This window comes from Macaca thibetana, chromosome 10, assembly GCF_024542745.1.
Source record: "Macaca thibetana thibetana isolate TM-01 chromosome 10, ASM2454274v1, whole genome shotgun sequence".
Classification (NCBI taxonomy): domain Eukaryota; kingdom Metazoa; phylum Chordata; class Mammalia; order Primates; family Cercopithecidae; genus Macaca; species Macaca thibetana.
In genome coordinates, this window is record NC_065587.1 from 8,958,315 (window position 1) to 8,972,912 (window position 14,598).

Consider the following 14,598-nt stretch of genomic DNA (forward strand, 5'->3'; position numbering starts at 1 on the left):
CCAAATCTCAGCAGGAGGGCGGGGAGCAGCCACAAGGCACAGGATGCTGCATCCTGTCCTGCTGGGGCTGCCTAATCCTACTGGCATTCAACCTGCAGGGTAAACTAGGAAGATGGTTTCCCAAGGAGGGGTCTCAGGGGCCCCTCGGCTGCTGTACTTCCCCCTCAGCCCCGTGAGTGCCAAGCCAGGCTGCCCCTTCTATCGTGGGACGTTTTATCATGTAATTTTAATTATATATCTTTTAGACTATTTTAGGCAAAATTATTCTGCTTTGACTAATTTTTCTTTTACTTTGTGTGTAAAGTTTAGAACAGTGCTTGGCACATGGCCAACGGACAGGGTCACATCAGATGGCACTGGAGTGAAGGGGCAGCTGGGAGGCCAGCCCAAGCCCCATGCAGGAAAGTATCTGTGTGTGGGTGGGTGAGAGACTCTCCCCACACAGCTGGCCCTGCAAGGGCAGCCCCCTACAGAAACCCCACGGCACCCCTGCATGAGCCCCTGATGTGAACACTAGCCTGTGAGAAAGAACAGAGGGGGAACTTGGAAAGCCTCTTTGTGGGACAATTCGAAGAGCCAGGGCCCCGGTCACTGGGCCCCTTCTCCATTTGCCAGGATAACATCATTTCAGGACCCCACTGACAAGAACTGCAGGGACAATACTATCCACCATGTTTTCAGTTCTGTCACTGTTTGAGTGAGGATATTTTCACACTAACAATCACGACTTCCAACGCAAAACCACTCCCCAAAACAGGCCAGGGTGAGTGAGGAACTGAGGAGAGAAGACAGGAGAGAGGGAGAAGCATAAGATAGAAAGTCCAGCGAGCCCAGGGGCAGAGCTGCCAGGCCAAGGCCCGCAGACGTCGCTTCCACACCCCAGCCCTTGCCCCCACAGGAGCAGAGCTGTTTCATGGTCTGGTTCAGTCTGATGGTTCTGACCTTTACTGGGCTCTAAGTAGCCATCAGCGAATGTAACGGCTTCAGAAGACTTGAATGCCAGGGTCAGAAATAGCACTGTCGGAGTGCCACTCAAGGACACAGACAGAGAAGACCATCTCTCTCCAGGGGGAACCTGGAGACACTGCCTGAATCTGAGAAAAAGCAACCTGCTCTATAGACACATACTCATAATCTCAAGGCAGCTTATGAGATGAGGTGGGGTGTTTCACTTACATTTCTAATCATGGGACCAGTGGCACCATAGTCCTTCCTCCTCTTTGCTAACCAGTGTTGATACTGGATGTTGGAGAACAAATGTAGAGGAACCTTGTGACCCTCCGCCAACCTTCCACAAAGCACTCACTGAATCTGAGCTGATAACTGCAATGGTGGGAGAATAGCAGTTGAGGAGCTGAGCAGGGAGGGAGGCTGGGGGCTGGTGGCGAGATTCCAGGGCTTCCGAGGTCCCAGAACACTTGAATGGTTGACTCTAACTCTCTTTCCAAGAACAGCCAATTCCACGTGTCCAATTAGCAAGGGAGCCTGGTGGTTGCTCCAGAAGAAACTGAGGACCACTGGTCCCTCACAAGGGCCCAGATGTTATAAGCAGAAGCAAAGCCTAGTCCAGGTCATATGGCAAGAGGAACCAGAAAGGCCAATGTGGAAATTGCTAAGTTAAAATGTATTTTAAGCTTAACTCTTTTTTTTTTTTTTTAAAGACACAGTCTTGCTCTGTCACCCAGGCTGGAGTGCTGTGGTGCGATCTCGGCTCACTGCAACCTCTGCCTCCCGGGTTCTAGCAATTCTGCCTCAGCCTCCCAAGTAGCTGAGATTATAGGTGCCTGCCACCGCGCCCAGCCAATTTTTGTATTTTTAGTAGAAACAGGGTTTCACTATTTGGCCAGGCTGGTCTTGAACTCCTGATCTCGTGATCCACCTGCCTCAGCCTCCCAAAGTGCTGGGATTACAGGCGTGAGCCACCACGCCTGGCCCTTTTTTTTTTTGGTGACAGGGTCTCACTTTATAACCTGGGCTGGAGTGCAAGTGGGCGATCATGGCTCACTGCAGCCTCAATCTCTGGGATCAGATGATCCCCACCTTAGCCTCCCAAGTAGCTGGGACTACAGGCATATGCCACCATGCCTGGCTAATTTTTTTTGTATTTTTTTGTAGAAATGGGTTTTTACTATGTTTCCCAGGCTAGCCTCGAACTCCTGGGCTCAAGCGATCAGCCCACCTCAGCCTCCCAAAGTGTTGGAATTACAGGCATGAACCACTGCACCCAGCCAAGCTTAATTCTCTCTTTTTTTTTTTTTGAGACGGAGTCTCGCTTTGTTGCCCAGGCTGGAGTGCGGTGGCGCAATCTGGGCTCACTGCAAGCTCCGCCTCCCGGGTTCACGCCATTCTCCTGCCTCAGCCTCCCGAGCAGCTGGGACTACAGGTGCCCGCCACCACGCCCAGCTAATTTTTTGTATTTTTAGTAGAAACGGGGTTTCACCGTGTTAGCCAGGGTGGTCTCAATCTCCTGACCTCGTGATCCACCTGCCTTGGCCTCCCAAAGTGCTGGGATTACAGGCGTGAGCCACCACGCCCGGCCACCAAGCTTAATTCTTAAAACAGGCCGGGTGCGGTGGCTCACGCCTGCAATCCCAGCACATTGGGAGGCCAAGGCAGGTGGATCACCTGAAGTCAAGAGTTTGAGACCAGTCTGGCCAACATGGTGAAACCCTATCTCTACTAAAAATACAAAATTAGCCAGGTATGGTAGCAGGCACCTGTAATCCCAGCTACTCGGGAGGCTGAGGCAGGAGAATTGCTTGAACCTGGGAGGCGGAGATGCAGTGAGCTGAGATTATGCCATTGCACTCCAGCCTAGGTGACAAGAGTGAGACTCTGTCTCCAAAAAAAAAAAAAAAAAATTTTTAGTTGTATTAATAACAAATTTCAGTTGAGGGCAGGGGAGCTTGAGTTTGGTGGTTTGAACTAATAGGAAATAGAAATCCTGGGATACAGTCATCTACAGTATGGCTTCTATAAGGGAAATTGAGATAACAGCTTTTGTTACTCTTAATTTTCTTGGCATTATAGTCCCGTAGCAATTTTCCTTTTTTCTTTTTTGAGAGAGGGTCTTGCTCTGTCACCCAGGCTAGAGGGCAGTGGCACAATCACAGCTCACTGCAGCTCGACCTCCCGGGCTCAAGCAATCTTCCCACCTTGGTCTCCTGAGTAGCTTGGACCACATGCCACACACAAAAAAAACCGGGCCTGCCACCGTGCCAGGCTAAGTTTTGTATTTTTGGTAGAGATGGGATTTCACCATGTTGCCCAGGCTGGTCTTGAACTCCTGAGCTCAAGTGATCCTCCTACCTCAGCCTCCCGAAGTGCTGGGATTACAGGCACAAGCCACCATGCCTGGTCTAAAAAAAAAAAAAAAAATTTTTTTAAGTTTTCCTAAATTTTATAGACACCAGAATCCTCCCCAGCTGGGGCCTAGCAGCGCCCCCTGTAACTCATCTGCTAATTACCTGATGTGAAAGAGGCTGTGGCAAGAACCACACAACTGTTTAGATCCTGAGAGTCACTCAGTACCCCTGGGCCAGTCCCAGCCCCAGGTTGTGTCCCCCAACATTGGTCTAACCCCATGGCTCTCAAATCATGTGCCAAGGCAGTCTGAGGTGCCAAGTGATTAGGGGCAGAACAGGCTATTTTAAACTTTCGAGGAAAACAGTGATGCTCAACATCAGCTGGGCACTTATAAAGTGACTAGATGGGGAGAGCCTGCAGCCCCAGCATTGAGATCACACTAGCTTCCTTTGGAGGTGTCGTATCTGTCATAGTACTGTGTGGAAATCAGTGTGGAAAAGAGAGAGAGTGGTGGTTGCTAGTCTGATTCCAAAGCTTGAGAAGGTGTGCAGTGCTTGACAGGTTCACGTATTGGTAAGAAACATAGTGAGACCAAGCTTGTGAATAGCCATTCCACTCCATCCACTCCAGCCTGGGCAAGAATGAGACTGTATCTCTATTAGAAAAAAAAAAAAAAAGAATATTTTGGATTCTTAATAACTATGATTTCTAAGAAATTATTAAGAATCTAAAATATTCTCTCTCTTTTTTTCTTTTGAGACAGAGTCTTGCTCTGTCACCCAGGCTGGAGTGCAGTGGCACAATCTCAGCTCACTGCAACCTCTGCCTCCTGGGTTCAAGCAATTCTGTCTCAGCCTCCGAGTAGCTGGGATTATAGGTGAGTGCTACCACGCCTGGATAATTTTTGTATTTTTAGTAGAGACGGGGTTTTACCATGTTGGCCAGGCTGGTCTCAAACTCCTGACCTTAGGTGATCCACCTGCCTCGGCGTCCCAAAATGCTGGGATAACAGGCGTGAGCCACTGCGCCTAGCCTCTTTTCTTTTCTTTTTTTTTTAAGTAAAGACATGGTCTCACTACGTTGCCCAGGTTGGAGTGAAGTGGCTCTATTCACAGGTGTGACCATAGCTAACTGCAGCCTCAAACTTGTGGCTTCAACAGATCCTCCTGCCTCAGTCTCCTGAGGAGCTGGGACTACAGGTGTGTGCTACCACTCCTAGCAAACAATATTATTTCTTCTTTCAACTTCACATATGATTTTTTCACATGACCACTAAGCTGTTAAGACAATTTAAATACCTATTAGGATGTTCAAACTTAACTACTTAACAGAGGCCAGGTGCGGTGGTGCCTATAATCCCAGTACTTTGGGAGGCTGAGGTGGGCAAATCGCTTAAGCCCAGGAGTTCGAGACCAGCCTGAGCAACATAGCAAAACCCTGGCTACAAAAATTACAAAAATTAGCTGGGTGTGGTGGTGCGCACCTGCAGTCCCAGCTACTTGGGAGGGTGAGGTGGGATGATCACTTGAGCCCAGAGAGGTTGAGGCTACAGTGAGCCGTGGTTACACCACTGCACTCCAGCCTGGGCAACAGAGTAAGACACTGTCTTAACAAACGAAAAAACTGTTAGGTATTTCTTTTGGCTAAGGGACGCCATGAAAAATTTACTGAGACATAGTGAGTCGAGCAAGTTTGGGAACCTCTAGTCTAAACCATTTTCACAGAGGCCAGCCCTGCACTTGCCCCCAACACTTGGCTCATTTGTAGCTAAATATATCTCACCAAATTCAAAGCTTCTTCCTTTATAAGAAAATACTGTCTGAGTCTCTTTATTCTCTCTCAAGAGAAGTAAACAGAGAAGAACAATGACTTTAAAGATGACAGTTCTTCTCCTTTTTCCATCTTACTGAATATACAAATTTGGTAATACTATTAAGTTTCAAATATTTATATGCTTTCACACAGCATCACCATCTCTACAGATTTGGTCTGAGGAAGCTCTTATAGAGGTGCATGAAAACAATGGACAGAAATGTTCCCTACAGCACTGTTTATAACGGCAAATACTGGAAACCACCCAAATGTCCATCAGCAGCACCAAGTACCTCTGTAGAATGAAGAAGCTACAAAGAAATACCCAAGATTCTCATTGTTAGTCACTAAATCTGGAAGACCAACACTTCCAGACATCAAGACATAAGAGGAAACTCAGCCGTTAGGGTTGGGTGGTGGTGGTGCAGTAGAACAGACTAGCAGATCTGGAGGCAGACCCCGCTGTACATGGATCCTTGATTTATGAAAAAAAAAAAGGTGCCACTTGGTGCAGCAGGAGAAGGACAGTTTATAAAATAACAGGTTCTGAGTCAGGTAGATATCCTTATGGAGAAATACAGATCTTGCACTCTTACCTCCAACTCATATAAAAATTAATTCCAGGTGGATTAGGTACCTGTGTGTAAAGAGTAAAAAATAAAGCTTCTAGCAGACAACATAGAATATCTTCATGAGTTTGAGGTAGGACAAAGATTTACAGGACTTAAAATGTCTAACTGTAAAGGAAAAGACTAATCATCTGGATTTCACTGAAATTAAGAGCTTGTGCTATCACTAGATACCATTAAGAGAGAACAGGCAAACCATACAGTGGGAGAAGGCATCTGAAAAGCATATATCCAATAAAGGGGCCATCTCCAGAATACAGAATTCCTCTAATCAATAAGATGACAGACACTCCAAATGAAAAAGAGGTAAGAATTGTGAATTGAATGTCACAAAAAAGACTATCCAAATTGCCAGTAAATATAAGGAGAGGCGCTCAATCTCATTAATCACCTGGGAAATGCAAATGAAAACTACAATGAGATACACTAGAAGGGCTTAAAAAATTGACATTATATGTCTTTGGTAAGGATGTAGAACTGGAACTCTTGTTCACTGCTGATGGAGTGGACAATGGCCAACAATCTGGAAATACGCACAACCTCTGACCCAGCAATGACATTCCTAAAAATGCAGTCACGTTTCCTGAAAGATGTGTGTACAAGGAGGTTCACAGCAGCACCCTTCATAATAACCAAAGCTAGAAAGCAACTAAAAAGTTCATCTGCAATAATCTAGTCATACAATGGAACACTATAAAGTATGAGAACGAACAATCTATAATTCTACATGACAACATAAATGATTCTTACACATGATATTGATCAAAAGAAGTCAGACACAAAACAGTGTATACTGCAAGACTCTCCTTCTATTAATATAGTTTAAACAGAGGCAAAATATCTGAGGTGACTAGGATGGTGGTTACCCTTGGAAGGCTGGAAAGCTTAGGGGAAGGAGCAGGTTAGTGATTGCAAAGGGCCCAAGAGAAGTTTCTGAGGTCTTGGTTCTGTACTTTGAACTGTCTGCTGGCTACACGGGTGTGTTTACTCTGTGAAGTCACTGAACTGTGTATTTATGATTTGTATACTTTTTGACATGCACATTGTAATCTTTTTTTTTTCCTTCTTGAGACGGAGTCTCTCTCTCTGTCACCCAGGCTGGAGTGCAGTGGTGCAATCTTGGCTCACTACAACCTCCGCTTCCCAGGTTCAGGCGACTGTCCAGCCTCAGCCTCCTAAGTAGCTGGGATTACAGGTGTGCACCACCATGTCCGGCTAATTTTTGTTTGTATGTATGTATGTATGTATTTATTTATTTATTTATTTTTTGAGATGGAGTCTCGCTCTGTCGCCCAGGCTGGAGTGCAGTGGCACGATCTAAGCTCACTGCAAGCTCTGCCTCCTGGGTTTACGCCATTCTCCTGCCTCAGCCTCCCGAGCAGCTGGGACTACAGGCGCCCGCCACCTCGCCCGGCTAGCTTTTTGTATTTTTTAGTAGAGATGGAGTTTCACCGTGTTAGCCAGGATGGTCTTGATCTTCTGACCTCGTGATCCGCCCGTCTCAGCCTCCCAAAGTGCTGGGATTACAGGCTTGAGCCACCGCGCCTGGCCATGTATTTGAGATGGAGTCTCATTCTGCTGCCCAGGCTGGAGTGCAATGGCACAATCTCCACTCAACACAACCTCCACCTCCAGGGTTCAAGCGATTCTCCTGCCTCAGCCTCCCGAGTAGCTGGAATTACAGGCATGCACCACCACGCCCGGCTAATTTTTGTATTTTTAGTAGAGACAGGCTTTCATCATATTGATCAGGCTGGTCTCGAACTCCTGACCTCAGGTGATCTGCTTGCCTCGGCCTCCCAAAGAGCTAGGATTACAGGCGTGAGCCACCATGCCTGGCCTTCCCAGCCAGACTTCTAAGCATGTACTTTGATAAGTTTACTGAAATGACGAACAATAGGCAGATTAAACTCCAGTGACAGAATTCAGAAAAGTGGTTACCTTGGTTGGGGGCAGGAAGAGCAGGGAGGGCCTTAAGAAGGCTTCTGTGAGTACTGGGAATGTTCTATTTCTTGATTGGGTGGGTGTTGCATGGGTGACTTCACTTCAAGCCGTAAGTTAAAATGTGTGCATTTTTCTGCACGTATGTTGTATTTTGATAAAATCAATGTCTTCAAAACATTTTTGGAGGGCATGGAAGTTACAAATGTAATGACATCAGCCCAGAGCACTTCAATAAACCAAAAAGAAGAGAGACCTCATCAATGCCTCCTGCTCTCAGCCTAGATTCACCTTTCCCAGAAAGCCCACCCTGACTTCCCCCAAGACCAGCTCAGGAGCTCACCCTAGCTCACTGTCCTGAAGACCTGGTCCCAGGAAGAATTGTTAAGGGAAGGTTGAAATGAATAGGAAAAATGATGCGTCTTCAGTGTCTGTGGACTCCCAGGTCGTCTAGCCCACAAGTGAGGATGGTGTTCTTTCCCCACCTGGAGCCCAGTCCTCTTCATGAGAAGATCAATGTCAAGCTCAAGAAGGGTTGCTGTCTAGGTTCCTTGCCAAAATGTATGCTCCCTGAGGACAAGGCAAATGTCCTGCTTAGAGAGGGTGCTCAGTCATGTTTGCTGAATGAGTGAATCAAGGGATGAATTTCTTATCTGTGGTCACCAGAAACAGAGGTAAGACATAAAAAGTACACTGGGCTTCCCTGCGCCCTTTGTCCCGTAGACTATTGTGACGTTCCTCAGGAAACATATCAGTGTCACTACAGGGAATGCTCTGGTTCATTCTCAGCTCATCTCTGCCGTTACTGAGATACAGAAACAAATAAGAGATGTGGTAATGCTTGAACATACCTGATGTATTCAGCAGTCTACCCACAGTGGGACACAAAGTAAAACGTACCTGTTTCTGCTAGAGTAAGAGAAAGCCTGAGGTCAGCATGTTGTGAACTAGCTGATAACAAGGACTGGGAATTACCCATTTGAGAGTTCCCAAGGCTGGCTCCTAGCCAGGCATATGGGAGGTGCTTGATAACCACAATCCCTGCCCTGGGTCTGACCTGAGCTCCTTGTGGACAGGCAGAGGTTTTTCTTTAACTTTTACTTTTTCCATTTCTTTTCTTGAACTCTGTAGCTTGGCAAAGGCACTGGCTTTTATATCTGGACTCACAGTGCTGTGATGGACACAAGATGCCCAATAAATACCTTCTGAGTAAATAAAAGAACCAGGAGACGTAACCAGGGGATTCTAAGAATTTTTATGACCACTGCAAGAGCAGAAAAGTTGCATATTAACCCCCAAATACAGTAGCTCTGCTACCAGTGAACCAATCTTCTTATTACCTCATATTACCTTCATATTACCTCAGGAGACCAAAATGTCCTGCTTACAAGGCTTATGGTATTAAGGCCACAAGGGGAGGAATTTTGGTCTGTTTTATCGGTTGCTGGAAGTCCTGGTGAAATGAGCAACTGAATGAATGCCTACCCCTCTAGGTGGGCAGCATCTCAGCGGGAAGGGGGCTCATAACTGCTTTTGCATCTTAACTCCTGGTTAGGTAAGTGCTCAGGGGAGGTTTACAGAAGGGAACTGAAGGGTACTCACGGCCAGGAAGCCCAGCTTGCCTCCACACCGGGTCTTGAGCCCCATGGCAGCAGTCAGATGGATCTCAACCAGTGTATTCGGTGGGATTTTCTCCTCTGCACATTCAGCCAGGTTTACGGCACACAATGCCATGTGTACATCAGAACAGGCAGATCCTGCAGGAAGCTTCCCTAGGGTGGGCGGAAACAGACATTATCATTGATGGAACCCCAAAACCAAACTTTTTCCTGCTCTCTCCAGCACAATCAAAGTAAGAGAGGAACCAGGGGAGAAACGAGGTGAACTCTGTGATCAGATAGGCCTGATCACAGGATGGGATGCCAGGCTCTGTGATGTTCTAGCTGTGTGTTCCTGTCTACCTTGCAGGGTAGCTGGGAACATGGCACCCGGTTCTATCGCACCCAGAGCCGCCACGATTGCAGGTTGTTGTACAGGACTCAGAGGCGCACAGGGCAGCATTTCCCAAAACAGTGTCAGAGCACAGCCCCACTCTGTGTTTCCAAACATTCAACAGAGGTAATGACATTTTTTTTTTGGACAAACTGATTTGAATTTATTTTCATTAAAAAACCTTCACAATGTGGCTGGGTGTCAGTGGCTCACACCTATAATCCCAGCACTTTGGGAGACCAAGTCTGGCGGATCACTTGAGGCCAGGAGTTCGAGACCAGCCTGGCAAACACAGTGAAACCCCATCTCTACTAAAAATAGAAAAAATTAGCTGGACGTGGTGGCGCACACCTGTAATTGCAGCTACTTAGAAGGCTGAGGCAGAACTGCTTGAGCCTGGGACACGGAGGTTGCAGTGAGCTGAGATCACACCATTGCACTCCAGCCTAGGCAACAGAGCGAGACTCTGTCCCCCAAAAAAGCCAAAAAAAAGAACCCACCTTCACAATACACAAGCACACGCCCATTTCAGGGGGGAAGTGACATAAACTGAGCAAGGACAGCTGAACACATGTTGGGTTAGTGGGTGGGAGGCCAGGAAGGCTTACCACACCCTCCCCAATGAGAGGTGCACAGTGGCCCATCGGGGGCTGATCCCCTAATCAGGGGACAAAGTATCCTTGCACAGGCACAAGGGCCCATCACAGCTCTCCTGAGGCTTTCATACTGTTGCCAGCTTTGGTCCTTGCTACAAGGGCAAGCAGTCTCCTTGCCTCAGGGGCGGCCACAGGAAGTGCCCATGTCAAGGTGTAGACAGTGGCAAAGCCAGGCTTCCCATGCTCATCCAGCCCTGTGTTCCCTCTCCTGGGCTGCTTTGCCTCCCTGTCTCTTTATCAGCATAGGGAGATCTCAGCCTCCACACTCCATTCTGTACTGGCCTCAGGTGTTCCTCCTACAGGAGACACTGGGCTTTTACCGTCACAGGGAGGGAGGGGAGAGGGCAGTGTGGCAACCATACTGTAGTTACCTCTGTCCTCTCAGTGTCTCACACAGGGAATGCCAATGAGTATGGAGGGAATGAGTGATGTAAAGCTTCTCAGTTGGAATTCTCCAGAACTTGGCAGCAACAAGGACACAGCCTGATCAGAGACCTGAGTATGGGCTTATTCTGTCCCAAGGGCACACTGAGGAACAGACAAGATAACAGCGGAGCGATTTTGCAGATAAGGACCTTCTGCTAAAATTCTACCATGAGCCCACATATTAAAGTTGCACACTGACCCCGCTGTCTCATCTCCTGGTCACTCCTGCATCACTGGCCTGGCTCTGTTCCACTTTTGGCTGACGCTCCTTGCTGCTACCAGGGCATCTAACACCTTCCAGTTACCACATCCTACTGTTATTCCTGGCCCTCATCTTACTGCGTGTCCCAGCAACGATCTCCCCTCCTCAACTCTGCCCTTGCTCCTCCAACACTCAGCCTCTCAGTGTCTCCTCAGACCTCTCCAAACTGCTCCTCTTACGCAGCCTCTGCCCCTGACTCCCCGTCCTCTATCTGTTCATCTCTGTGTGCATGTGCAGTGGCACGATCACAGCTCACTGCAGCCTCGACCTACTTCCCAGGCTCAAGTGATCCTCCCACCTTGGCCTCTCAAGTAGCTGGAACCACAGGTGCACACCACAAAGACCAGCTAATTTTTTGAATTTTTTTGTAGAGATGCAGTATCCCTGTGTTTTCCAGGCTGGTGGGAAACTCCTGGGCTCAAGCGACCTTCCTTCCTTGACCTCCCAAAGTTCTAGGATTACAGACGTGAACTGCTGTGCTAGTCTTTATCCTTTTCTGCTGTGCCAGTCTTTATCCTTTTCTTTCTTTTTGAGATGGAATTTTGCTCTTGCTGCCCAGGCTAGAATGCAGTAGTGCCATCTTGGCTCACTACAACCTCCACCTCTTGGGTTCAAGTGATTCTCTTGCCTTAGCCTCCCAAGTAACTGGGATTATAGGCACGTGCCACCACACTTGGGCTAATTTTTGTATTTTTAGTAGAGACAGGGTTTTGCCATGTTGGCCAGGCTGGTCTCGAACCCCTGACCTCAGGTGATCCACCCGCCTTGGCCTCCCAAAGTGCTGGGACTACAGGCATGAGCCAGCTACCATGCCCAGCCTGACTCTTCTAAACTTGAGAAACACAAACCTGATCATATCACTATTTTCCTAATGCTCTTCACTGAATCCTACTGATACACTACAAGATCCCCAGCCTGGCATCCAAATCCTTCATGGTCCGAGCACTGCCTTTGTGCCCTGGCTCCCTCTAGGACCACTGAAGACTTATTCCCAAGAGCCATCCCAGGTGGGGCTCCTCCTTGGGAACATCCCTCTGCCCAGAAGGCTCATATCCTGCAGAGCTGGTGACCTCTATGCATTCTTCCATGCAAAGCCAAGACTCTTACTTCCCTAGAAGCCTTTCTTGAAACCCTCCAAACAGGTACCCACTCCCTCCCAACGAAAACATGTTCCTTCTGCTAAAGTCTAACATACTCACACTGAACTGTCATTCATTGCTGACCTCTCTGCCTTTCTATTATAGCAGGAGCTTAATGAATGAAATAAATGATCATATTTCATTGACTCTAAGATGTCAGCAATTTTAAATCTCACCATTAATTTAAGTATCACTAAAGAAAAACACTGCCACTTATCTACAATGTGCCACTGTTTATAGGACACATCCTGAGTATAGTGATGTTACTGTGAAAACATGTGCATCCGAGAACTGATGAGCTAAAGCAAAGAGCCATCCTTACAGCTGTGGAAACAGGTAGAAGCTTGGTCTAGCCACTCTAAAAGAGCAGCATTAAAAGGACTTCAGCTAGGGTGCAGAACTGGCAAATCAAGCTAAGGAGGAGAGGTAGCATGATATGCCTTGCAGCAAGCCAGGCAGCAGCAGCCGCCCCGTCACCTGTGATGTGCAGCTGGTGCAGCCGGTGATAGGCCAGAGCCGCATCCCGGGCGCTGGTCTTAGCTTCGTCTTCAAAGCCTGCCTCAGTGGCTGGCGTGGCCCGCCGGCACTGGAAGACTTTCTTGAGCAGCCAGCGCACCAGGCGTAGCTTCTGCAGGCTGTAGCGGATCACGTTCCAGGAGAGGCTGCAGGCCAGGTCCAGGCGGGAGGTGGGCAGTGCTCGGCCCAAAACTGCCAGGCAGGTTTGTAGGTTGGCGGCAGCAGCTGCAAAATCTCCCTACAAAGTATCAAGAGATGTTAACGGTCACTGGCCTTGCTCTGGCTTTTTGTTTTGATATAGACTTCTACTCCCTTCACTCCCCATTATCAGAGGAATTAGTGCATACTCATAAAAACAAGGGAAACTTCAGAAAGCTACAAGAAAGTAAAATAAAACCACCTATAATCTCATTCCCCAGGAAGAAGCCCTGCTGACATTCTGAGGTATTTCCTTCCAGGCTTTTTACTTGATTGAGATTGTACTGTGTTCTTTCTTTGAGCAAATGCTGGTCAGAGTTCCCTCAGAGTAGCACTTAATTTATTTTTTATTTTTTTGTATTTTTAGTAGAGACAGGATTTCACCATGTTGGTCAGGCTGGTCTCGAACTCCTGACCTCAAGTGATCTACCTGCCTTAGCCTTCCAAAGTGTTGGGATTACAGGTGTGAGCCACCGCGCCCAGCCAGCAGTATCTTTTAGACATGAGACAGGTGACACAGATTTAGATGAACTGCATGATCCTTTAGGCTTTCAGGGTCTCAAAGTGCGGCCCCCAGAGGCCAGTAGCATCAGCTCTTAGGAGCTTGTTAGAAATGCGAGCACTTGGACCTTACCCCAGGGCTACTGAATCAGAACCTCTGGTGTTGCAACCCTCTAGGTGATTCTCATGCCATGTCTGCTAAAGTGTTTTTCTTTTCATTTTTAGAGATGGGGGTTTTGCTGTGTTGCCCGGGCTGGTCTTGAACTCCTGGGCTCAAGCAATACCCACACCTCAGCCTCCCGAGTAGCTGGGATTTACAGGTGTGAGCCACAGTACCCGGCTTCATGCCTGCTGAAGTTTGAGAACCATGGTTTCAGGCAAACTCACAGCTAAACTACCCTACTCTAGGATTCAGATGAACTAATCTTTGTCAACCTGAGAGGGTCTAGTGGAGAGTCTTGGCACTGCACTGAAGAACGCTTGCCTTCTCTCTGTCACTGTTGGAGACTATAAGACAGGCTAAGACAGGCTATACAGTCTTGGGAAATTAAAGTAAATTATCCTATTTTCCTCTATTGGGCAGCTGGTACACTACCTGTGTTTTGTTTCCCACATCATTACAGGACTGGATAAGGGAAAAGAAAAGATGTCCTCAGAGCAACAGTCTCTAAGGTGGCTCTATCTTTTCCGTCAGAAGTACCTGCAACTTGAAGATTCAAAAGGAGGCAGGTGTTCCCTGGCTCCTCCCCTGCCTTTCCCTCAAAGGTGCGCTATTCCCAAGTCCCAGTCTTTGGCTCTCACCCCTCCTGACTCCCCAGTCCAGTTCTCCCTAAGAATCCTCTCCTGACAGACAAGCTTCTCAAATACTCTGGCCCCGCCACTCCTCCATCCCCATGGCCTGCCTCCCAATCACTGCTCACTCTACAGAGGCCTCTTCCAGCTTTTCCAGGCAACATGGCCTAGATGGAGTCCACTCCATTTTGGAGCCTCTCTTACCCTTGAGTCAATGTCACTATCACTTCCCTTCCAAATACTACATTTCAAATATTTATTCAGTTCAAACTTTTCCTTTTAATTCCAGGTCCTTGCCATCATCTCTTACTCAGCCTATTTCATAGAGCCCCCTGACTCAGCCAGGCGTGGTGGCTCATGCCTATAATCCCAACATTTTGGGAGGTCAAGGTGAGAGGATCACTTGAGCCTAGGAGTTTGGGACCAGC

At 47.8% G+C, this 14,598-nt stretch overlaps 2 protein-coding genes across 2 annotated transcripts in view; one reads left to right on the forward strand and one right to left on the reverse strand.

Annotated features, from left to right (window-relative positions):
- SNU13 (small nuclear ribonucleoprotein 13) overlaps positions 1 to 14,598 on the forward strand; it is a 335,885-nt gene that overhangs the window by 112,561 nt on the left and 208,726 nt on the right. The window lies entirely within an intron of this gene.
- The window catches only part of SREBF2 (sterol regulatory element binding transcription factor 2), an 80,606-nt gene that overhangs the window by 14,826 nt on the left and 51,182 nt on the right, over positions 1 to 14,598 (reverse strand). The window contains exons 10-11 of the mRNA XM_050805822.1: positions 12,641 to 12,917; positions 9,291 to 9,460 (exon numbers count right to left, since the gene is read on the reverse strand). Of these exons, the coding sequence (XP_050661779.1) occupies positions 9,291 to 9,460; positions 12,641 to 12,917 (447 nt within the window). The remainder of the gene's footprint in view (positions 1 to 9,290; positions 9,461 to 12,640; positions 12,918 to 14,598) is intronic.